General features: G+C 33.2%; 1 protein-coding gene across 1 annotated transcript; it reads right to left on the bottom strand.

The window, feature by feature from the left end:
- Positions 1-323: 323 nt before the first annotated feature.
- On the bottom strand, positions 324-4,481 carry LOC132059412 (uncharacterized). The gene is made up of 3 exons (XM_059452026.1): positions 4,281-4,481; positions 2,081-2,323; positions 324-547 (listed from the first exon to the last, which is right to left on the bottom strand). Exons 1-3 carry the CDS (start codon positions 4,296-4,298, stop codon positions 500-502), a joined length of 309 nt encoding a protein of 102 aa, XP_059308009.1. The 5' UTR covers positions 4,299-4,481; the 3' UTR covers positions 324-499.
- Between the last annotated feature and the right edge of the window lie 20,941 nt (positions 4,482-25,422).

Raw genomic sequence — 25,422 nt, 5'->3', positions numbered from 1 at the left:
TTAATGAGACTAAAAAGCATGTTGACACCAAGTTTTCGTTATAAAAGAATCTTAAAGCCTGCTATATGTACATAAATAGACAAACACAGAAAACGCAAAAGTCCCTTCTGGTGGGATTTTTATGGTTGGCAATGCACTTGCAGTTGTGTTCAATCCAGGGTCCTACAAACCTAAATTCAGAATTTCAACAATCTGCAAAATCTTTTCAACATTATTTGCCTAGTAAAAATAATTTGAACAATCTGCAAAATCTTTTTAACATTATTTGCCTATTAAAAATGAGATTTTCAAGTCGGTATACCTAAAGAAAAAGAGGACAAAAGGATATAGTCACCATGAACATTCACAAATGGTATTACTTGACAAGCAATTGCTGATCTTCAAAAGCCAGAATAGGTCCTATTTCTTAGAAGAGTTCCATCAGAACATTGAGGAAGGAACATTATCATTACAGAGAGAAGTTAGAAAAATACGCAAAAAAACAATCCAATGAGCTTCTTCAAGCTTTCACACAGCAGTTGAAGTAGCTGAAGATGCTTCTCCTTGTCTGTCAACCAAAAAGATAAAAGAAAATAAATGCAATGAATATCATAGTAACAATGGTGCATATTTTACCATATGTTAAAAGCTTACAAGAAGCACAAACAATCAAAATACTTCAATTCAACTAAGAGACATTAAATTAGCAATACCGCGATTTTTCAAGGTATTCAGACATCTTTTTCCTCTCCCTTATTGCTATATAGGTTTCATTTTTTTTCAAGATGTTCAGACTTTGCTATGCTTTTCCAATTTAACAAGGGTCCACAGGAAAATTGTATATTAGACACAAAAAAGGTTATGACTTATGACCAAACACGATTTCTAGAACACAATTAAGATTCCTATTATACTAGGAAGTCTTGAAGAGGTTGTATTCAAATATGAACTGATAGTTTCCAACACAAGGCCAACATTCTAAGACCTTCCACAGCCAAGTAAAACAGGAATGCTTTGCTTAAAGAATTTTTCTGGACAAGAAAAATTGGTATCTCCAAATTAGGGAAACATCACTTTCTTGCAACTTGTTTATAGTTTTCATGTGATTTTGGTCCTTTTGGGAGGACCACTTTCCATCATACATCAATGAGTGGAACATCACATGGGAACAACACTTGTGCCCAATTTAAACCATCAATGAGCCTTTTGCTTTTTGTATCAAGTCCTATATTGCCCGGACTCTTCAAGAATGTCGACGAGTGCATGTTGGATCCTCCAGAAGTAGTGCATTTTTGGACGATCTAACATGGGTGCAATAACATTTTTGGAGAGTGAACAAAATAATCAACTAAGAGTTCCAACTGGTTTTGAGTTTGCAAGATTAGTAACTTTTAATGCATCAAAAGTCATCAGAAATTGGTTAATGCATACACCTATTAAATATAGCCTCAACTTTTCAACACCAAGCCTTGCCAAAGGAGGAAAAAAAAAAACCAACACATCTATCCTTATCCCAATGTTAAAGCTCATAAGAAATACAAATCAATATTTGGTTGTACAATAATTGTTATTCCATTGTCTGAAGATACTCATGAGCTGGTATTATTTTAGAAAATTACTTAGTTATATGAGAATATAGGGTTGTCCATGCAGGCAACCTACTAATCAGCAACACAATGGCCCCACCACATGTATCCAACTATATATTATTTGTCACACTCTTTATTTAATAACTGCCAACTACTTGTCTGATCAATGTATTCAATACCATATTTTCTCAGAAAATTATCTAACATTTTGCTGTAACTCTATCAGCATTTAAACTCAAATGGGAAAGTACAAATGTATTAAAAAAAAAAAACTACTCCCCCTCCATCTCAATTTATGTAACATTCTTTCCTTTTTTTCCAGTCCCAAAAGAATGACACAGTTTCTATATTTACTAACAATTTAACTTCAAAATACTCATTTGATTTATAGCTACACAAATGTCTTAAGACTTTTTAGGCCACAAATTTCAAGAGTCTTTCGTTTTCAGCATTTAAACTAAGATGGGAATGTACAAATGTAAAAAGAGAGAACTGGCATTTAAAGAACTTACAGTTGGGGAGTGGTTTTGATGGTAATGGAGATCATCACTGTGGGCTGAATGACCAGTATTTGATTTTCTATTAGTTGAGGAAATAAGTTCTTCCTCGTTACCAAGACTGGCTCTTGACAAATCCCTCTTGTTCTGTTTCCTATTCTCTCTTATCTTTGAGAAATCCATTGAGTAGTCTGGCATCACACCACCCTTTTGATCCCAGTCTCCAAATTGTGGCACTGATAGCCATGGTGCACTCTTCTGTTCATTAAAATAGATTCACATGAGTCAATTCAACAATATAGTTTCTTTTACATAAATCCAAAATTCTCCTAATTGTTTCTTTACTTAGTAAAGTTCAAGAATAAGTATAGTTTTTGGCCACCCAACTTAATAACACTAGACATTGTGAAGAAGAAAAAGAAAACCATTAACCTCTAAAACTTACAAAGAATTCCAAGTTTATTCCTTATAAATGCAACTACTAAGTACTAACTTAGGGTGTGTTTGGTATGAAGGAAAATGTTTTCTTGAAAAATAAATACAACAACAACATACCCAGTATAATCCCACCCCGTGGGGTCTAGGGAGGGTGTACGCAGACCTTACCTCTACCTTTTGACGGGTAGAGAGGCTGTTTCCGATAGACCCCGGCCGGTGGTTTTCTTATTTAGTTTCTGGTGTTATATAAATAAGCAGAAAAATTGTATCAAAAGCATTAATACAACATTTAGGCAAACACTATGGAGGTGGGGGCTATGTGGTTTTTTTTTTTTTTTTGTTGGGGGGGGGGGGGGGAGGGGAGGGTGGGATTGGATGTGCTTGAGGATGAATGAAATGCCACTTATGAAACTTATTTTTATACTTCCACTGGGGAAGTCATTTTCCTCATTCTTAAGGAACATTTTTTCCTAGAGAAAGTGTTTTCACAAGAATTTTGACCAACCAAACATGGGAAAATTGAAAAATATTTTTTGAAAACATTTTCCTATTTACCATACACACCCTTAAACACAATCTTGAGTCTTCACCTGATATCTTCCATAAATTATGCTTATCTAAGAGGAAGTGACTTCATATTCAACTAAGGCATTCAAATTTATTGCCACAAAAAGGGACAGCAGAAAACTAATTAAGTCACCACATTCCTATAACCAGGTGCACATTTATCTTTATAGATCCACAAAATAAACTACCTAACTTAATAAATATTAACATAAATAGAAATGAATAGACTGGCCCCAACTGGAAGATATCAACTGTTAGGTACACAACTTTTTTGCCTTCTACTGACCTAACATTTTCAAACAACTGTTGCTCAACAGTGACAGCTAAAAAATTAGAAAGATTGACTAATCTTAAAGTTAAAAGAACAGTTCCACCAATCAAAAAAAAAAAGATGGAAATAGCTGAGGTTCATCATGACACCCATAACAAGTAAAAACACAAAAGAATAGTCTGAAGGAAGAATAATTGAGAGTTTTGACTATGTACCCAATTATATTTTAGTTAACATGATTAAAATTGACCAAAATAACAAATTCTTGATTGACTACAACAATGAACAGTTCAAACAGTAGAATTACTAAGAGATTTTCAAGAGGACTAATACATTCAAGATTCAAAGAGAAAAACACTTCAAAAAAAAAAAAACAGCAAAATCTACATATTCATGCAATTAGATAATTCAAAGATGTAAAGAAGTAGAATTTCAAACTTCAAGATTCATATATACCCAAAAGGGTATCCAAAAAAATGAAAACAACAGTTCAGAAAAAATAAGAAAATAAAAGAAGCCCTGTAAAACTTAAGGACCCGTTTGGGCATGAGAATTTTTCACTTTATTTAAAAATCAGCGTTTGAACATGAAAAATCCAAATACAACTTAAAGTTGGAAAACACTTGAGCCCTGTTTCCACTTTTTTCACTTTCAGTACGTTAAAACAATCAAATATTCTTTGCAAGAACTATAACCAAAGACAACTCCAACTTTAAAATTCCAAATAAAGTGAAAAAATATTTCATTTTCATGGCCAAACGCTTACTTAAAGCTTTGCAAAGGGGCTAGACTTGTTCATGTAAAAATGCAAAAATATGGAAGCAAAGATCATATAATGAACTTCAAGAAACTGTTTTCTAACTCTAAATTCTCAAGAAAATCAAGAAAGCAAAAAACAAACAAGAACAAACCATTAAACTTTTTTTCTTTTTTATTTACCTCTTTGCCATCATCCATTGCAGAAACTTAACAGTGAAGAAAGATATAAATTGGGGTTTGTAAAGTACTAATAATCTGGAAAAAAAAATTGGATTTTTGGAGATAAGAAATCTAGCAAGCTACAATTGGGGGAATAGAGAAATTTTGCAAAAATTGAGGGGCTTAATTATGTATTGTATAGTTTGTCATCATACAAAAAAAAAGAAGTACGTATATAAAAGATTTTGGGAAACAAATAGGGCCTATAGTTATGTTTAATTACGGAAATGGCATTAGGCTTTCACACGGTGTTTACACCTTTTAACTTGGGTATGCTATGCTGTCTCATGCTTTTGCAAAGCTCAATGCTAGCTGTGAACACTTTTTGACACGTTTTCTTAACCTAACAATCAAAATATGAAAGGGTGTGTCTCCCTACTGTTCGTGGTTATCTTAATTGTTTTACGTGTATTTGTAGTAAATTTTTTAAAGGGAAAAGGGTCGAAAATACCCCTCTACTTTGGGAAAAAGACTAAAAAAATCATTCATTATAAATTGAGGTAAAAAATACTCTTCATACCCTCAAATAATTTTTTTTTAAATATAATACGGAATTATTTTTATATTTTTTTTGAAAAATTATCCGTAAATAATCCGATCGAAAATTATTTTGAGTAAAAAATTTTAAAACCAATGTGCTGTATTTCATTTACTCGACGGTATAATTGCCCTAAAGATAACGAAGTATTTAATAAACTATTTTTCAAATAAAAAATTCGTTAAAAAATCATCCATTATAAATTGAGGTCAAAAAAACCTCTCTCGTCGTTAAAGTTTTCAAATATACCTCTGTCTTAACGAAAATTTCAAAATAACCCGATTTTATTTTAAAACCCGTTCCATTTAGACCTGACCCAACTAAATAAAAAATTCATATGAGTTATCCACTCCTGTGCCTAGTAGCTCCAGATGCAGGACTCGGGAATAAGTTGGTCGCATATGAGTTTTTTTATGTAGTTGGATCGGGTTTAAAAATAAAATCGGGTTATTTTGTGGGATTTAGTGATTTCCGTTAAGATAGGAGTATATTTGAAAATTTTAATGGTGGAAGGGGTATTTTTTATCCAAATTTATAACGGAGGATATTTTTAGCCCTTTTCTCAAAGTAGAGGGGCATTTTTAACCCTTTTCCCTTATTAAAATTGATATAAGTGTCGAATAACTTTCTATACAAATTAGATAAATTTAAAAAAATGAGCTACTATATATTGCTTCCGTTAATTTTTTTTTTTTTTTTTACGTCTGTTGAATTTGAATGAACACTTGATTTCTTTTTGGTAGGTCTATTCATCGGTCAGATCGAATCAGATTTAGCATATTTTGAATTATAATTTCGAATTTCGAATTTTATAAAATACAATGCGAACCCATCCAAGTTAACCTTGTATCGGATCAAATTTTTGATGTTTGGTTCGGGTAAATATTTTAATTTTCAGATCTGGTTGTACGCCTTATTAAGATGCTTATATCACTGCTGCACCATACCTACATCCCAACACCTAATTCATAATCTTCATCAGCCAATTAATACTTAAAGTTTATTAGACAAAAGTTTTAACAAAATAAACTTAAATCCCAAGTAAATGTCTAATAAATTGAAAGGCAAAAACCTAACACCTAGTTCATAATCTTCATCAACCAATGTATAAGAAAGTTCATTAAACAAAGCATTAACAAAATAAACTGAAAATTTTAACAAAGTAAACTGAAATTCCAAACAAATGTCGAATAACCTAAAAATGAAAGTGTAACTTTTTATATGTATTCATATATTTCGGATTTCGGGTCGAATTGATTTAAAATGTGCCAACCCGTATTCGATTCGTATATTAGAAATTTTAAAAACATAGCTGATAACATCCAAATCCACTACTCAAAGAGAAAGTGTACACGGTCGTATGCAATATAATTTACCCAACTATGAGTCGGGGTCGAATCCCACAGGAAACAATATAATAGGCAATCAAGCAAGGAAGGAATTATCACTTTCTATGCTAAGCCAAACACTTGATAATATTTTGATTTTGAAATGACTATCCCTAATACGGAAATATAAAACCTAGAAAGTAAGTAAAATGATCAATGGCCACAAACATGGAAACAAGGGAAATTACTCTCAAGTAACGGTCTCATGTATTTCACGATTTTACAACTAAGAATGAGTTTATGTTAATAGGTAATGATTTCTAACATCTCATTAAAAGTCTTCCAACCAAATCAATGAATTTTTCTCTAAGCTTTTTCAAGTCTTAGAGTGTGATATTAAGCGCAATCAATTGAATCTCAAGTTAACTTTTCTATTCCTAGCTTAAGTTATTAGATGGGGTTTAAAGCTCCAAATCCTTATTAATTAATCTTTCCCAACTTTAATTTTTCTCTTCTGAGCTCAAATTGAAGTAAAGGACCGAATCCTAGAATTAGCTAATCCCTTAAGAAACATTAAAGAACAAAATTAATTAAAGAGACAAAGACATACTTCATTAGAAATAAAAATCATTTAATACATAGGCAAAATAAGAGTTTTAATCCAAACTTTAATCATGAATATTCCCATAAACAAGATTCAGGTGAAGAAATAAATACTACATACTTAGATGTTCAATACAAAACAAGAAATTAAATAAATGAAGTAAAGGTTCAAGAAAGTGCTCAATCAAATCTTTAACCCCAAAGTGTGATGTAAGAACCCTAGCACCCAAACTTGTGTGAATGCCAAAGATGAAGATTTCCCCCTAAGTCTTGCTTCCATGGATTCCTAATCTTCTCAAATAAAGATATGATCAAAACAGTCCCTGAATTTCAGCATTTAATTTTGGTCCCTTTTTGCATTTCTAGCTACTTTTTGATATTTTCTTTTTTTTTTTTACTTATCTTTACTTGATTTCTTTCCCGATCACTTCTAAATCACATAAAACCTGTAAAATGAAAATAAACGACATCAAATGCATTATTTTCTCAATCAAAAAATAGCAATAATCTAAGATTAAAGAAGAGATAAATTAGTAAAATACCAACTTGTCAATAGCTCATATCCAAACCAAATATCCGAATTCGAAATCCGACCATCCAAATAGCATGGATTGGCTCGGATTCTCATATATATCCAAACTGTGCACAGTCCCACTTTTTGGTACTCCCTCTGTTATCTTTCATGTGATAAATTTTTGTTTTGATCTCTTTAACAAAGAATGTCATCTTCGAATATTTAAAAACAATAAAATTTTAAAATTCTCATTTTATAATGAGATAATTGTGATCACACAAATATTTAAGATTCATCTTAAATTACAAATTCAAAATTTTTGCTAAGCATATGCTTACTCGCGATGATTATGTTTAAGTGTATAATTAATTTAAGATCACAAAATGCTTCGAATAAAAGAAAATTTCTCTTGCTTTCTAATGGAAAACCAAATGGCTCCGAATGTTTGAGTACTTCTTGCATATGAATATCCTCATCATGTGTTTTTCTCCTCATAAGCTGTAAGACCGAAATTTTAAACCCTACAATGTACATCTTAAAAAAAAAAAAATGTACATCTTAGTCCCATTCAGCAAATTAGCATATCTCATATAAATTTTTTCTTTTTCTGCTTTTTAGAGGGATAATCCTTTTAGAAGCAAAGAATCAAATGTGTGGTTGAAAAATATCCTGTACAAATATTTGATATCGAGTGAGGCAAAAGAAAATGGGCGTTAAAGAGAAATTATCTATATATTTTTTTTTTTTTTAGTTTCTCATCCGGTCTAGTATCCACATTGGGGCCCGATAAAATTCGGATTCGTGCCGAGTAGTCCCACACTGGGGGCAAATCACTCTCTAACAGTGGTGACTCCGTACCCAAGGAGGCTCGAACTCGAGACTACTTGGTTAAGGATGAAGTAGTACCAGCCATTACACCACAACCCTTATTGATAAAGAGAAATTATCAAAAATGGACAAAGAGGGTTGTGTTTGATAAAATAATATAAAGATAATGATTAAAAGAATCAAAGGAAGATCGGAAGATAATTATGATTGATATTCCATGTTTTTGAAATTGAATTTGTGTGATGTCTGAGACCAACGAGGACTTATTCTTCTCGACCTAATATAATATGTGAAGGGAAATAGACAACCTGCTGCTTCAATATTAAATTTGTGTCTTCTTTTAGTATTTTTCTTTTGAGCATTTGGTCACACTTTTTCAGAACTATAAGAAAAGAAAAAGAAAGAATCTGAATTAACCGAAGTCCCAAACAAGAATGGAATCGTACCAATTAAAAAAATAAGTTATGATCTTCCTTATTGTCACCCGAAAAACTTTAATTTGTTTGTCATACCAGATATTAGAGAATTCAGAATTTAAAGCAATGAGTGCTCACACATATATATATATTTACACAAAATATTTAGAGTTTCCTTCGAAATTTAATCAACAGTCATATAGCAATTAAAGGGTTGTTGTATAAGTACTCTCATTTCTTATGAGAACTACGAATAATTCTCATGAATAATCTCTACTCTACCTTAAGTAGATGTGTAGGCAATGAGTCCCGTGCAACTTTAACTAACTCTACTCCTCCATACGCCTATTCTTTAGTTTAGTGGGTCAGGTCCTCCAGCCTTCAATTAGCTTTCGATTTAGTTCGCATTCAAAGTCTTGGAATATGAGCTTATGTGCTTTCGGGTATAGGCACCATTCACCTGACTTTCTTGAAGTCCTAGGATTCTCCCCGAGTATTCCATTCTCTTCCCCTCTCGGCCTTGCTTTCATTCCTGTCTCATTTGAAATAGCTCCTAATTCAAGGAGTCTTCTCGAAGCTGTCTAAGTCTTGTAAGACTCCTATATCTATATATAGAGAGGTCATGCTATGGAGGGAGGATTTCGTAGCGCAACATCGTGGTTGGGGCGTTTCTCCTTTTTTTAAAAGAAGACTAGTGGACGAAAGAAGAAGCTCTTACATCTCTACTTATGCAATTATCCGTTAAGACTCAATTACTCTTAAGGTAGACTGTCTGGATTTCCTGGCTTATATGCTTAAAAAATGCATCTACCGTTTATGCAATTTTTTCAAAATATTCAAAAAAGAAAAGAAAATATCATAAGGCGATGTAAATAGGACATGTTAGCTAGCTGTAAAGATCTGGGATAGTTCACATAAATTTAAAATAATTTTCTTCATCATCATAGAGAATGTTGATCAATAATAAATAAACCTTAATCATAACTGGAATACATCAGCAATAAGAGAATAATTTTAAACCTTTAATACGCCGTAACTTAATCAGATCGGCAAATTAATATTGACTGTTGCAATTATATAGTCATTTCCTAATCACGGCAAATAAATAATTAATTATTCTTAGAACGAACATTCCCCAAAATATTAAACTAAGAATTTGTCACAAATCAGAGATTTAGTTAATCGCAAGTTCTGTACAAGTGGGCATAATCTTTTGGATCTCACAACTCTTCTCTCACATCCATTGCTTTGATTGCCTTTTATATTTTTTTATTCAAGATAACTTTTTTGGGGCTTAAATTTACAACCAGTTGCATCAAACTTTTGATGCAATCCAAATTTGAGAAACAAAGACAAATTAAGAATTTTTAGTTTATGAATTTTAAACTACATATAATATCTTTTGTAACTAAATTTTGAATAGATTATATATATAGATTTCTTAACATAAAAATAAGATTTGACATAAATTTACTGAATTGAACCTGTAATTATATATAACGGTGGCTGACTAGCTTCACTGCTGATGCCACATGCATGGGATAATAAAAAATATGCAAAGTTCATCTATCAAGATTAATTTGTGACTAATTTAACGATAAACCAATGTATAACAAGTGATTTATTATCTTGGAGAGAGGAAAAGTGACTATCAATGACCTTGAATGTAGGGTGGATATTGGGCAGGCAGATCCACCTTTAGATGTTACTATGGTACTACTCGTTCTGCCTTATTTTATATGGTCATGTTAATTTTTGTTCTAGAAATTGAGTTTCGTTGTACTGTATAAATAAGATTCACTTGGAAAAAATAAATATTGAATCCTTGTAATTCAAATTCAAATATTCTTATAAAAAGTCAATTGTTTTGACAACAGTACTTCCTATAACACGTACTCTATTTATTGGATGTACAGATGATACATACACATATTTGTCCTTCGAATAGAAGGTGGACCGATTCCATTCCCAATCCTAAACTTGGTCATAATAAATATTAAGCAGAAAATATTGATAATTTTGTTAGTAAATCTTATGTAAATATTCAAGCTGCAATATATTTCGGTTGAGCACATGAACATATGATAAAATGTTCCTATTAAATATTTCAATTTAAAATTTTAAAAAATAATCTCAAGTTTGATGGAATAAGGTGGGATATTCAGGATTAAGTTTGGAATTAAATTTATATTGTGTTTGCTTGATAGTATAAATTTATTCTAAAATAAATTATACCATCAATCAATCATAGTATAAATCTAATCCTAGATTTAATATTGAGATATCTCACCTTATCCCGCGTACCAAGCAAATCCTACGGAATATATTCTTGATGGTGGTTATTTAACTGGCTATAAATATGAGAGAGAGCTGTCTAGTACTACTTCCAGTTGTTTTTCTTTATGCATGCGACATTACTCAATGAGACAAAAATCACAGAAGGATCAATATATTCAAAGAAGAGTCATATCACAGGGAATAAATCAACTAATTTAAATAATTGGTTGGGCACAACTAGATAAAGTTAATTTTGTTTACACTGTCTTCCTCAAATATATAAGGTTAAGTAATTTGATCAACCGATAGAAACTCATATTTGACCGTCATATTCTATGATGCAGCGAATGGGACTGATACTTTTTTAATCAGAGATTTCGAATTTGAGCTTTGAGTATGGAAAATTTCTTGGTAGGAAGTGCCTTCCCCTACGGGCCTTACTTGGGGCAAATCCAAATATAGTCGGACTCTGCTATAATCGAAAGGGACGTGAAAGCGGTAAAGAGACAAGAATATTTTGGGAGAATTTTCTCTGCCTTTTCATTCACAATATGACCTCCTTATATACAAGTAAGTCACCGCCTAAAGTAACCCTATTCTAATACGACCACAATCCCTATATTACCATAATTACAATTTGATTACAATTACCATATATATAACCGAACTATTATGTCGGTTACATCCGGTAACAATAACCCCCTTCCCCACCTCAAGTTGGAGCATGAGGGTTCCAAATACCCAACTTGCCAAGTAAATGTTCACACTGCGATTTGCCCAACGCCTTCATAAATACATCAATCAACTACTCACTGGTTGGCACGTAACTGAGGATATATTACTGGATTGAAGCTCATCCTGGACATAATGACAGTCAATTTCATTATGTTTGGTTCGTTCATGAAATACTAGATTTCAGGCAATATACAATGTTGCTTGACTATCACAATACACATTAACCAAATACTCGTGTTCTACCTCCAAACTATGCAAGATTCATTTAAACCATTTCAATTCACATACCATCATCGCCATTAACCGACATTTTGCCTCCGCGCAAGACCAGGAGACAATACGTTGCTTCTTTATTTTTCAAGACACAAGCGAATTTCCGAGCGTGATAAATCACCTGGTAAGCGATCTTCGGGTGAGTGGGCATACTACCCAGTCTGAATCACACCATCTGTACAAATGGAGGTCACAATCTTTCCTCATCACTATTCCTTGTCCCAGGTTCTTCTTCATATATCGTATTACCCGTAGAGTCGCGTTCCAGTGTGCCTCCTTCGGTTGCCGCATGAACTGAGACAGAACGTGCATGCAATATGATGACTCCGGTTAGGTGAAATAAAGATATATGAGTCTCCCGACCAACCGATAGTATGGTTTTGGATCTGTCAAATTGGCTCCACCAGCCAGTGCCAAATTGTGATTTTATTCCATGAGAGTGTTGATGGGTTTAGCTCCCAATAATCTGGTGTCAGAGAATATGTCCAAGGAATACTTTCGTTGACATGGAAATATACCGTTGGGAACCCTACAACCTTACCTCCCAGAAAGTACTTCAAGGAGCCCAAATGCTTCATGTGGAAACATTTGTGGAGGTAGTCTTTGAACCGTTCCATGGCACGACTTGTTTCTAGAAATAATCAAGTCATCCACATAAACTAAAACGTTGAGATGCACATCACCTTGGTGCATAGTGAAGAGGGAGTGATCCGAGTACGACTGTCTGAACGTTAATAGCTTCGCAAACTAACAACATGGAGCTTGTTTCAATCCGTACAGAGATTTTTGGAGATTACACACATTTTTCGGACTGGAAACACGGAATCTCGATGGAAATTCTATATAGACCTCTTCTATTCTATATAGACCTCTTCTTTGAGATCTCCATGCAAGAAGGCATTATGAAAATCCATTTGCAGATTTAAAATTATCATTAAACTGGAGTCCATTAGGCGAAAGTGATATTTTTTTTTCTGGTAGTATTAAACCAAGAGTTTAATAGGGGCAAATTTGACCATCAATCTACGAATATTATGGGCCCCATTTGTATGCTCGTCATTCTCTTTCTTTCTTCTTAAAGCGTTTTTTTTTGTCATTTCTCTCTCCTCTTTCCTATTTTTTCTCATTTTTTTTTTTCGTTAATTTTAAAACCAATTCTATAATACGAGATCAATTTTTTTTTAAGATATTCTTTTTTTGATTATTTAGCTTTTCAATTTTTTCTTAAAAAATGGGTTAAACTACAAAGTTTAAAAGAAAATAATTGACACTCCAAAAAAAAAAATGTAAAAATTGATAACAAAAATGAATGTAGGATACTTTTTTAAAGTAAAAACACATTAGGAAATTTATTGGAATTCTTTTTTCCTTTTTCTTTTGGTATATATTATTCAAAATTGCTTTTGCATTCATAGTGAAATTCAAAGTTCTAAGTGTCATCAAAGTAGACCACAATTTAGTGTTGTGCAAAAGATCGGTTTAATCGATAAAGCGAGCAAGAAAAAAAAAGTTATCTATTTATTAATCTATTTGGTTAATGATTTTTTAAGTTTTATGGACTACGGCTAAATTTTTTAAGGATTACAATAACGATTAAGCAAATACGATATGGGCATAAAGATCTCTCACTAAAATTACCTTTAGTAAGTATGTTTTAGTGATATTTTCTCTGAAAAGATATTTGGAGGCCAAACCAATTGTGTTCGAGGAGACAATTGGTTTTAGCAGAGTAAAGCTGAACCGATAACGTGTTTGAACCTATGTCCTTATTGGGTTTCGGTTTTAACCGTTAATAGAACTTAAAAATTGAAATCGGTAGTGATAAAATTTAAAAATCGTTAACCAAATAGATTGCTAAACCAATAACATTTTTCTTCGGTTTATCGGTTAAACGGAATTTTACTCACACTTTTCAAATTCGGGTCTACTTTGATGACAACAGAACTTTCAATTTCTCGGGTGTAGAATGTAGCCAACTTTGAATTGAATATATACTAAAAGAAAAAGCTCTTATGTAGCAACTTTGAATTGAATATATACAAAAAAAAAAAAAAATTCCAATAAATTTCTGTTAATAGAACTTAAAATTTGAAATCGAAATTTTGGTAGTCCATAAAACTTAAAAAATCATTAACCAAATAGATTGCTAAACCAATAACTTTTTTTTCGCTCTAGTTTATCGGTCAAATCGATTTTTGCACACCACTAAATTCAGGGTCTACATTGATAACACTTAGAACTTTGAATTTCATGTAGCAACTTTGAATAATATATACCAAAAGAAAAAGGAAAAAGGAATTCCAATATTTTTTTACGAGGTGTTTTTTCTTTTAAGTATCCCGCGTTTCATTTTTGGTTATAGGTTTTACATTAATTTTTTTTGAAGTGTCAATTATTTTCTTTTAAACTTGTGTAGACTTAACTAATTTTTAAGAAAAATTGAAAAATGAATAAAAAAACGGAAGAATATCTTTAAAAATTTGATGCGTATGATAGAATTGGTTTTAAAATTGATGGAAAAAAAAAGAAAATGAGAAAAATAGGAAAGAGGAGAGAGAAATGACAAAAAAAGGTGGAAGAAAAAAGGTAGAGAAGGAAGAGCGACAAAGTAGTATTTACATTATAATTATAATTAAAGTAAAGTCGTAGATGGTGCTGACTTGTTCGGTTTTTAAATACGGACACAACTAAAACGTTGACCATACGAACGGAACGTAAGATAAAGCTGTGTCATTGAACCACTCGTGCCCGGTGGCATACGCGCGCGTGGCTTCATTTCCTTTAAACGAGCATGAGAGACCAACTTTTTTTCTTTTTTTGAATTTTTAATCATTAAAAATTAATTTTAACAAAAACTCTATTTTAAAATCTATTTAAATAATTAAAAAAAAATTGAAAAACCCAACCCATCCTCCCCAATAGCCCACTTCACCGCCTCCAATGCCGCCACCGCCTCCTCCTCCGCCGCCTCCTCCGTCGCCGTCGCCGCTTTCTTTTTTAAACTTTTTAATCATTAAAAATTAATTTTAACAAAAACGCTATTTAAATAGATTTTGAACGGCGCGGGGGCGGGGCGGGCGGCGGTGGCGGGCTATCGGAGAGGGATGGGTTGGGTTTTCAATTTTTTTAATTATTTTAATAAGAGTTTTAAAATGGAGTTTTTGTTAAAATTAATTTTCAATGATTAAAAATTTAAACGATAGCCGACGGCGGTGGAGGAGCGACGGCAGCCGATGGCGGCCGGCGGAGGTGGGCTATCGGAGAGGATGGGTTGGGTTTTCAATTTTTTTTAATTATTTAAATAGATTTTAAAATAGAGTTTTTGTTAAAAATTAATTTTTAATGATTAAAAATTTTTAAAAAGCGAGCGGCGGGGGGTGGAGGAGGCAGCGGCGGCAGTGGCGGCTGCGAGGTGGGCTATCGGAGAGGATGGTTTGGGTTTTTCAATTTTTTTTAATTATTTAAATAGATTTTAAAATAGAGTTTTTGTTAAAATTAATTTTTAATGATTAAAAATTTAAAAAAAGCGGCGGTAATGGAAGGAGAAGCCGGCGGCGATGGCGAGGTGGGCTATCGGAGGAGAGGATGGGTTGGGGTTTTCAATTTTTTTAATTATTTAAATAGATTTTAAAATAGAGTTTTTGTTAAAATTAATTGTTTTTGTTGACATGACTTATTTAAAATAAAAATAAAAAATGACATGACTCCATGTCATTGGTCTATTTTTTCATGTCACAGCAAGTGAGCTTCACGCATGTGCATTTGTACAGAGGATTCAAATAATACATTTTATCTTATGTTCGGGGGTTTAGATGGTCGACATTTAGTTGGGGCGGTCAGATGGAAAATCGGGGACGAGTTCGAGGAGGTAAAATTACTGAAACTTTGGCCTAATAAAATACTCCCTCACACACCATGTCATATTTATGGCTCACCCATTGTAAATTTTTTCCTCAATCTTTCGTCTCATCCATCTAACAAACAATGTTCTGTACTACGTGTTAAAAGTATGATAACATTTTATTAACGAAAGTATTTTAAATTCTTTTTCCTATTCATTAGTTACTTTTTCTCATTTCCTTATTTTCTTTCATAGATTCCGTATATTGTTTACGCTTTGTATTATGAAATTATTTAATTTATTTTATTCAATACAGACAATTCGTTTGCCTACCCAAAGAGACATTTTTTATGTTAGGTAACTTTTTTTTATGACATGAGAGCCGCAATGCATACGCTTTCGGGTCGCGTATAATCGCCGATTCTGTGCAATGTTTGCAAAGCTAAGGTAACCCGCACTAGGCAAGCCCGATGCGAGCGAGCTCGACTCGGAATCTCAATGCTTGTCGTAGGCGGGGGGGTTTCGAAACACCGAGACTTTTTTGCTTAAAGTATTTAATTTATTTTATTAAATACAGAGAATGCGTTTGCATGCCCAAAAAACATTTTCATGTTGGTATTTATAATTTGGGAAAGGGTCAAATATATATCTTTCTGGTTTGTTAGGTAACAGCGCTCGTTGCGTCGAAGTAGTCGAATATACCCCTCTCGTTACAAGTTGGGGTCAAATATACCTTTCTCGTTAGCAAGTTTCAAAAAAGCCCTCGTTTTAACATGCAAGTGTAGTTATTGGAATTGGGTGGCATGGATGCGTAGCGTTTTAAACTTGTTTATGTGTTAATCTACGTGACAATTTTTTTAAAAACAATCTAGAAAATTGATTTTTTAAAACAAATGTGAGAAAAAATGGCTTTTATTAAAAATCTGAAACTTATTTTAATAAAACCCATTTTTAAAAAATATATTCTTGAAAATTAGATATTTTAGTTAAAAAATATGGAAAATAATTTTCTTTAAATCTAGAAAACTGTAAAGTATTTTTTTTTAAAAAAATTGTCCTAATTTTTTTTTAAAATCTAGATTAATTTTAAAAAATCTAAAAAACTGATTTTTAAAAAAAAATTATTTTCCAGATTTTTAATAAAAAAATCCAATTTTTCAGATTTTTTTTTAAGAAACGGGTTTTATAAAATAAAAAAAAAATCAGATTTTTAATAAATGTCATTTTTAACAGATATGTTTTTAGCAAAATCAATTTTTTCAAATTGTTTTTAAAAAAATTGCCACGTAAGCACCACATAGAATAAGTTAAATGTCATGTGGCGTCAGTATCATTACGATTTAAATGTTTTAGACTTGTTTATGTGAAATATGTTAGAAATGAGGGGTATTTTTAAAACTTTGCTAGCAGTCGGGATATTTGGCCCAACTATAACGGGAAAGGAGATGTTAATCTAAAGCTTAAAAACTAACGGAGGGGAAAGTTAGCCAATAAATTAAAGTAGAGGGATATATTTGACTCTTTTCCTTAATAATTTGTCCTACTTATCACTCTCATAGTTTTAGCAATTAACAACTTAACGAAAGAGAAGTAAAACGAGCCAACATTTGATATAGATATCTTAATATATTTCTACAAAATACCATATGTATTTAGTATGCAAATGTTTTTTTTCAAATAATAATTGCTAATTAAACGCAACCCCATTCGGGACCTTTACAAGGTATTCTTGGATGAAAAAGAGTAAGAAAGAAGAAGGAAAAAACGTATGAAATATTATTGCAAATCCTTCAGGCTTATTAGGATAGATACATTTTTTTCTTGGTACATATTAGGATAAATACATAATAATATCGCGTATAATATATTCCATGATCAGACATGATCTTAAATGAAGAGTATCTTTAGTATACCCATGGAAATTTAGACAACAACCAGTGGAATTAATTAATTATGCACCGTTTCATTCATTATTATGTAATCAATCATTCATCACTCTCTTAATTTTGGCGTATTAATGCATGCGTGGAATATTAGAAGAGAAGCATGCCAACAATGCACGGAATTAAAACATCTGACAATTGTTTAATGTCATTGAAGAAATCATACTCACCTTAATTAATTGAATTATTGAAGTGTTGTTTTATTGCTGTCTTGATGTTTATTGTGTCACGTCCAATAATTTATTAAAACATTCCCTCAGGTTTAAAATGAGAGCCCACTTAACTGTTAGCACACCTTTTAAAAATATTTACTAAAAAAAAATAGATATTTTAACTAAATTATCCTTAATTGAATTTGTATAGTCACTTAACCTTTAAATTAAAAGAATAAATTTAAAAAAATAAAGTTAATTTGTTCTTTATTATGTAAGTGAACACTTACTTTGAAACATAAAAACACTAAGTAGACACTGATTATGAACCGAAAAGAGCATGTCTTTTTCTCATGGCGTCAAGTTTCTCGACCAAGCATGACTTGAGAGATCTCTAAAGGGCAGTTTGGATGGAGTGGCTAAGTGAGTTATTTCGATATAAAATATGGGATTAAACTTATTTTATCTTTGGTTAAAAATATTACGTAAAATTAAGATAAATTTTATACCATAATTCTGAAATTATTTAGCTCATATAAAAGATGGTCTAAATACTTTTAATTATAATCATCTTTATTGTCCCAAAATTATAAACATAATTAAAATTTCAAAATATCTTGATCTTGAACCAAACTGGCTCCGAATACGAATATAATTGATTACATAACAATTTGGAATTCTTACCGTCCATAACTACGTCTAAGACTTATTTATTAGTAATAGCTACCTTTTAAAAAAAAAACATATTTGGTAGCTTAATTATTTATAAAATTACCATCTATAACTTATTTTTTTTATGCTTCAGTGTATTTATGCAAAAATAAAGTCATATATACGCTTCACCTACAATGTTTTTTTTTTTTCAAATATTTTCTCTACTTCCCTATCAAATTTATTCTTATTCCCCTATTTCTCTCTATATAGTTCCATCTCCTAGTCTTTTAAATTGATTTTATACTTTTCACAAAATTTATTTTCTCCCTACTTTTTTTTTCTCTCTTTCATCACCTACCCTAGATCTCGTTTTCTCTTGCAAATCGAAGAACCTACGGTTGTGGCGGCCATGGTCGACGACGGAGTGAAGCTTTATTAAAAAGAGCCATGGTCGACGACGGAGTGAAGCCATGGTCGACGACGGAGTGAAGCTTTATTAAAAAGAGCCATGGTCGACGACGAAGTGAAGCCATGGTCGATGACGGAGTGAAAAGAGCTCTAACAGCGTGAAGGACAACGGAGTGAAGCTTTATTAACTAGTCCAATTGAAAGTCTTTATCTCCGGATAACGTCCTTTTGTAGCAATACGAGATGACTCGACTCCCATTGAGAACACCATTGATGAGAGTTGTGGAGCTTCATGCTCACCAAGTGTTTGATAAAATGTTTCAGTATATTTCTATGTATAACAAACAATATATTTAATTTTCAATATATTTCAGTATATTATTTCGCTGTATTTCAATGTATTTATCTTTTTTTGGTGTAAATATAGTGAATGCTCCAAATATAGAACCTTTTTACTACACATTGTTTTCACGACTTTTGTATTTTATTTTATTCGCATTTGTACTTCTAATTTATGAAACAGTTTACGATATATTTCATTGTGTCCATTGGTATATACGCATACTACAACTTTTTATATTTCTTAAACAATTAACCATATTTCATTATATTTCGGTGTATATTTTTTTACGTATTTGGAAGTTTTTAGATCTTTAGTGATTTTTGAATTCAAAAGTTTGATTGTGATAAAAGTTGAGAGAGATTCGTAGCTTTTATTGAAGAACAGCCATTATGCGTGATTTATGGGGAAGTTTTTAAATTGAATCTCATAACAATTTTTTCTAAAGAAGCTTTGTTCCATATATAGGGAAATTTTGATTTTACTCTTCGGTGATTTGTGTGAAGTATGGTTGATTTAATTTGACTTACTATTTAAAAAGGAAAAGAATATTATGTTTCAAAAATATAGCTATTTTTTTCTCTCCGAATTTTTTAAAAAATATGTTAAAAAAATGAGCCTAAATTTCTCCTAACGTGTTTTGTGTTCTACGTATTTAGCTATATTTCTTTGTATTTCAAAAATGTGAGATCTGTTGAAATACGATCAAAACGACTATGAATTGTAAATCTTCAACTTGTAGCTATAACTAGTTAGAAGCTATTAAAAGGTAGCTAATTGTGTAAATTTTACTAACAATTTCATCTTTGGAAACAAGTAATTGCACGGTTTGCTCTTCAAATAGACTGGTCTTTAATTTTTGTCCTTCAAAATTGAACTTATGCCTAAGTGAGTAATTTTTTTTAGAAGTAGCGTAAACTTTGTAGAAATTATGATGCATGAGCGTAAGTTCAATTTTGAAGGGCAATTTGCGGGATTGTCCGCCGGCTAGAAATTTTGGTCTTTAATTTTGTCCCTCGGAATTGGTCGTCTTTAATTTTTTACCTATGCCTTTAAAATTAAGCCATAAGGCGAGTTGCATGAGCGAAAAGCGGAGCCACTAAGCGGACGGTTGTAAAATTCGACTTAAGGTAGAATTTGCAAAGACGAAGAACAAAAAAATTAAAGACAGCAATTTTGAGAGACAAAAACTTAAAACCGCCAATTTGAAAACCAAAAATTAAATACCACACCAATAGAAGAATAAAAATTAAGACACCCCCAGCGAGCCAATCGCAAAAAAAAAAAAAAAAAAAAAAAAAAAAAATTGAAGGGCAAAGAACCAGCCCATTTGACGGGGAAAAATTAACATTTTTTTGTGCGGATTACATGTGCGGGGTGGTAACAAAACCCCCTTAATTTGTGGTCTTTAAATTTTGCCCCTCGTGTTGTGATCTTTAAGTTGTGCCTGGCCAGAAAGGTGGGCGAATACATGAAATTAAGAGTTGAACCCCCGCTCGAAGTATAAAATAAAAAAATAATTTCGCGAGCGAGAATTTTGAGGAGGTATGCCGGATCCGGCATACGATCTTTAAGGAAAAGCTAAAGTTATGCAGAATCGGCATAACTAATGATACATACAATAAGGTAGGGTACACTACAAAGAACGTAATTTAGTTATCTTGTAAATGAAAATTTTAGTTAGCGTAACAAAATTATGCGCCAAAAATAAACTTACGCCGTGTGTTTGCCTTATAAGGCAAAGTTTAAGTTATGCGCTTAAGGAAAAGTTTCGCATATGGGCATGCGCAGATTGTATGTTTTAGGGCATCTTTTAGTTAGCGTATTAAAAGTTTACGAAAAAAAAAAAAAAAAAAAAAATAATATATATATATATATATATATATATATAAAGCACGCGTGCGCACTACGTGGAACTTATAGTTAAACATATTAAAAAGTTTGGAGGGCATAGCAAAATTTAGCTTTTAACGTATAAGGCAAGGCGGTGGTCATACCTTAAGAAAACTTAAGCCTTGTGGGGCATCTTTTTAGTTATGTTTTATAGAACTGTACTTTTAGTTGAGCATTACTAGTTTACCTTAAAAAAAAAAAAAAAAAATATATATATATATATATATATGCTTCGAGGGCGGGGGCGCGGGTGGGACGCACAATGAACGAAACTTTCGCACGGGCAGCATAAACGCGGGGTATCAAGGTGTACGCGCACGACATACTTATGCAAGTACGCACGTAAGGCATAAGTATGCGGGTGCGCTTTCTTTGTCGAATTCTTCACGGGGTGTATGCGGTGAGGCATAAGGGTACAAGCTACTGCGCACGATTTTCTTTTAAAATTTTGTTGTGTGTGGGTTCGAACCCGAAACCTATAGGTTTTAACCGAAGGGCAAAATTTAAAGATTTCAAATATGAGGGCAAAATTTAAAAGACCACCCGAAAAGAAAGGGGGTACTCACACTGCCCGAAAATTAAGCATCGACACAAAATGCTTTTTTTGCGCGATTGCCTTCTTTGCATGGGTCTTTAAATTTGCCCTCAAATTTCGTGGTCTTTAAATTTTGCCCTCATATTTCCGTGGTCTTTAAGCTGTGCCATTCGCTTGGAAAGCGTAGGCGAATACATGAAGTTTCGGGGTTCGAACCCCCGCTCAAGCATAAAATAAAAAATAATTTCGCAAGGCAGAGTGGGAGGTATGCCGATCCGGCATACAATCTTTAAGGAAAGCTAAAGTTATGCCGGATACGGCATAACTAAAAGTACGCCTCATAAGGCAGAATTTTTCCTAAGACATAGCTTAATTATGCCTTGTGGGGGGCAGAATTTTAGTTAAGGCATAATAAATATGCCCCCCAGGCAGCAACTTTTCCTTAAGGCATAGACTTTGCCTTATAAGGCAAAAGTTTAAGTTATGCCTTAAGGAAAAGTTCCGCCTTGTACGGGCATACTTTTAGTTATGTCTTTGGGCGTAAGTTACATTGAAAAGTAAAATATATATATATATATATATATATATATATATATATATAAAGCAAAGTACGCTCTCGCCGGGACTTTTAGTTAAACATAACTAAAAGTGTCACACCCCGACTTTACTAGGGTGTGATGGGCACCCGACCCCGTGTACGGAGTCGAGCGAACCCGCTTAACTCTTATTACGCTTATGAACTCTTTGGATTCTAAGACAAAATAAAGTAAAATACATAGCAAATTTTTTTTCAAAATCCTTTGCGTCGTTTCTCAATATAAACACAAACTTTGTAAATATGAGGGCTCTATAAAAATAAAAATACATCGACACGGTAGAACTCTTTTAAAGGCCGACACTTTGGACCCATGACTCCGTGCCGCAAAGTCTCTAACCGTAATCGTGGACCACTAAAGCGTATAAGGCCGGCTCTGGCCACACTCCCGAGCAACGGAGTTCGCCAACCTCGCTCGAAACATCCTCTATGCTAACTGCCGTCGTCCGGCGTACCCGCGTGGCATGAAACGCGCCCCCCCGAAGAAGAGGGGTCGCACGAACAATGTACCGAGTATGTAAGATATGAACGGTAATAACATAGTAAAAAATGCGCCGGCATAGAAAACGGTATACTTTTTACTTGCGGTACGGGTACAGCTCGAATTCATCGGCTCTCCCAACCCCCTCCCCCAACAAAATGTCTCCAAGTGTGTATCATATTATATATATATATATAGCACGGAACGGACGCCGCGTACGCTCTCCCATAAATCCGCGTCCGGCATCCCGCGCGCGTCCGGATGATAAGCCGCCCGAATCGGGGGAACGCTTGCCCTCCCCATTCCCCACATATACAACGTGTGTGTACATACGTTAAGTGATATCGGTATTATATACATTATTATATAAACAATTAAACGCGTGCGGGAGCCCAAGGAAAGCCTATAACGCTATCGGAGTGACGTAAGGTCGGTAACCTCCGATTTTATTATGAAATAACCAGGGGGCGCTTTATCTCACCTTGAAGGAACTAGTAGTAAGGCGAGACAATTAATGGAAAGCAATATCATGAGAAAGTATAACATAGGATCATAGGGCATCGTTCATGTACTTAGAATCTTAAAGGAAAACACTATTCATGGTAGAGCCGAGGATTCAAGAAATAGTTTAACGTTCTATTTTCAAGATCGGAACCATAGATTTGGAACCTTTATTCATAGAATCATCATTTTTTTTCATCATAGAGTCATAGTCGTCGTCTTAGTCATCATGGCTTTTAATATTGTAAAACTTAGTTTTTGGAGAAAAACGAGTATTTTGGAAAACATTTGTAAACTTTTAGAAAAGAAAATCATGTTTTGGAATCGAGGGGTTTGTAAAAACAATTATTATTTAGTAGTCGAGTAATAACCAAAAACTTTCCTTAACTATAGAATGAAAATGAGTCAAATGGGTCAATAAGAGAGAGTTCGGGAATAGTGGGCCCACCTCGAGTCAAACGAGGCGGCGTATCAAATTTACGTATGGCTGGCGCTTCATGGCGTCACTTGGGAGGGTCTTAGGATAATCGAATCTATTTGTATAAGTTCGATGTTCGAGAAGTTTTCCAACCTTTACGCAAGTTCTAATTCAATTCCTATTTGAATGAATAGTAACTAGTTTTCATTCTCGGATTTCTAGAGTTAGGAAGTCTCTCGAGGCGCGAAATCAAGCCTATACGTCTAGGACATGCCAAGGAAAGAAAGTAAGGTCTTACATACCTTTTTCCGCTTCTTACGCTCCTCCAAATTCAAGCTCCAAATCCGCCAAAAATCTACAAATGGTCGCATTTACCAAACCAGCAATTGGGTGGCATTTATGAGTCGATTCTTTAAAGCAACACTTTGTCTCCGCCGAAATTTCGCAAAGATTTCCCGTAAATACACCGTCCCGAGAATACGGCTCGGCCCGACTTAACAACAACAACCCGAGAATGGAACTGCGGCCACAATATCAACAACAAAACCAACAATAGCATCTCCAAACATATTCAATTTAATTCAATAACATTTAGATCTCACTTTCAAATAAACTACGCCCATTCAAACTCACATTATTGATCGTTCGTTCAATATTATTCCAGGCTCACACACGATTTAAGAACACTCCAACAATATATACAATTTTCAGACAACCTAAACCATATGCTACTTCACCAGACCTTCAACTACATTAGGACATCAATAACACATTTTTCCAAATTCATAATCCATATCGACAATCCCATACGTTACCAACATCATTTTCATCAACTCAAGTGACTATATTAAAATTACATTATGCTCCAAATCACCCACAACAATTATAATTTCCATTGGAGTCATCAAGTCTTCATTTTCATCACATAATCTACCACAATCAATAACCAAAATACTATATAAAATAGCAGTCCATTATACTCTATTAAACAAATTTCCCCACACGGCCAAGTCTTCAATATGCATAATTTCCATGAAGTCCATTCATTTCTACATGCTAAACACGCACAAACCATCTATAATACATACTCCAAACATACTAAATAAATTAGGTTTCACTTCTATATTTTGCAACATATACACGGCCACACCATCACACATATGTAACCTCATAATTTTCATTCATTTTCCATGCATTATTACACGTCCACAACATCCACAAATATGCAAAAGAGAAATAGAATCTTACCTTTTCCTTTCATGTTCTTCCTCGTACTTTCTCCATAATCAAAACGAATATGGTTTTCTCACTCCAACAACTACTCCACGTCGGCTAGGCACTCCAATTAGTATGAAAGCATGAAGAAACAAATTCTCCATGGTAGATTGCATGGGGGTCAGTTCGCCAGCCCCCCCTCTCTTGGCCGCCCCTTCTTCTTCTTTTTCTTTCTCCATTTCTCTTGAATTCTTTAGAGTTTTAAAAAATGACTTATGCCCCCTCTCTTATATATCACATATATATATATATAATAGAGGCATGTGAGGTACATGCCCCTCTCTAGAGTTTTCTCCCATTTTCGATTTTTCTTGAAAATGAATAAAGATGACTAATGTCTTCCTCGGTAAGCTTGGTCCATATTTTCATCACATGTCCTCGAGGAGTGGGGCCCACATACATATACACACACTCACAAATATATATAATACACACTTGTGCTATTTCATGAAAATTATTTCCCAACTTTTAACCTCCAATTTTTCTTCAACAAGTCATGCATAAAAGTTTCCAATTCCAAGTTTGCTAAATTTCCATCACAAATAATATTTATAG

The sequence above is a fragment of the Lycium ferocissimum genome, chromosome 6 (assembly GCF_029784015.1).
Source record: "Lycium ferocissimum isolate CSIRO_LF1 chromosome 6, AGI_CSIRO_Lferr_CH_V1, whole genome shotgun sequence".
Taxonomy (NCBI): Eukaryota; Viridiplantae; Streptophyta; class Magnoliopsida; order Solanales; family Solanaceae; genus Lycium; species Lycium ferocissimum.
This window is presented reverse-complemented; position numbering and strand designations above follow the sequence as displayed.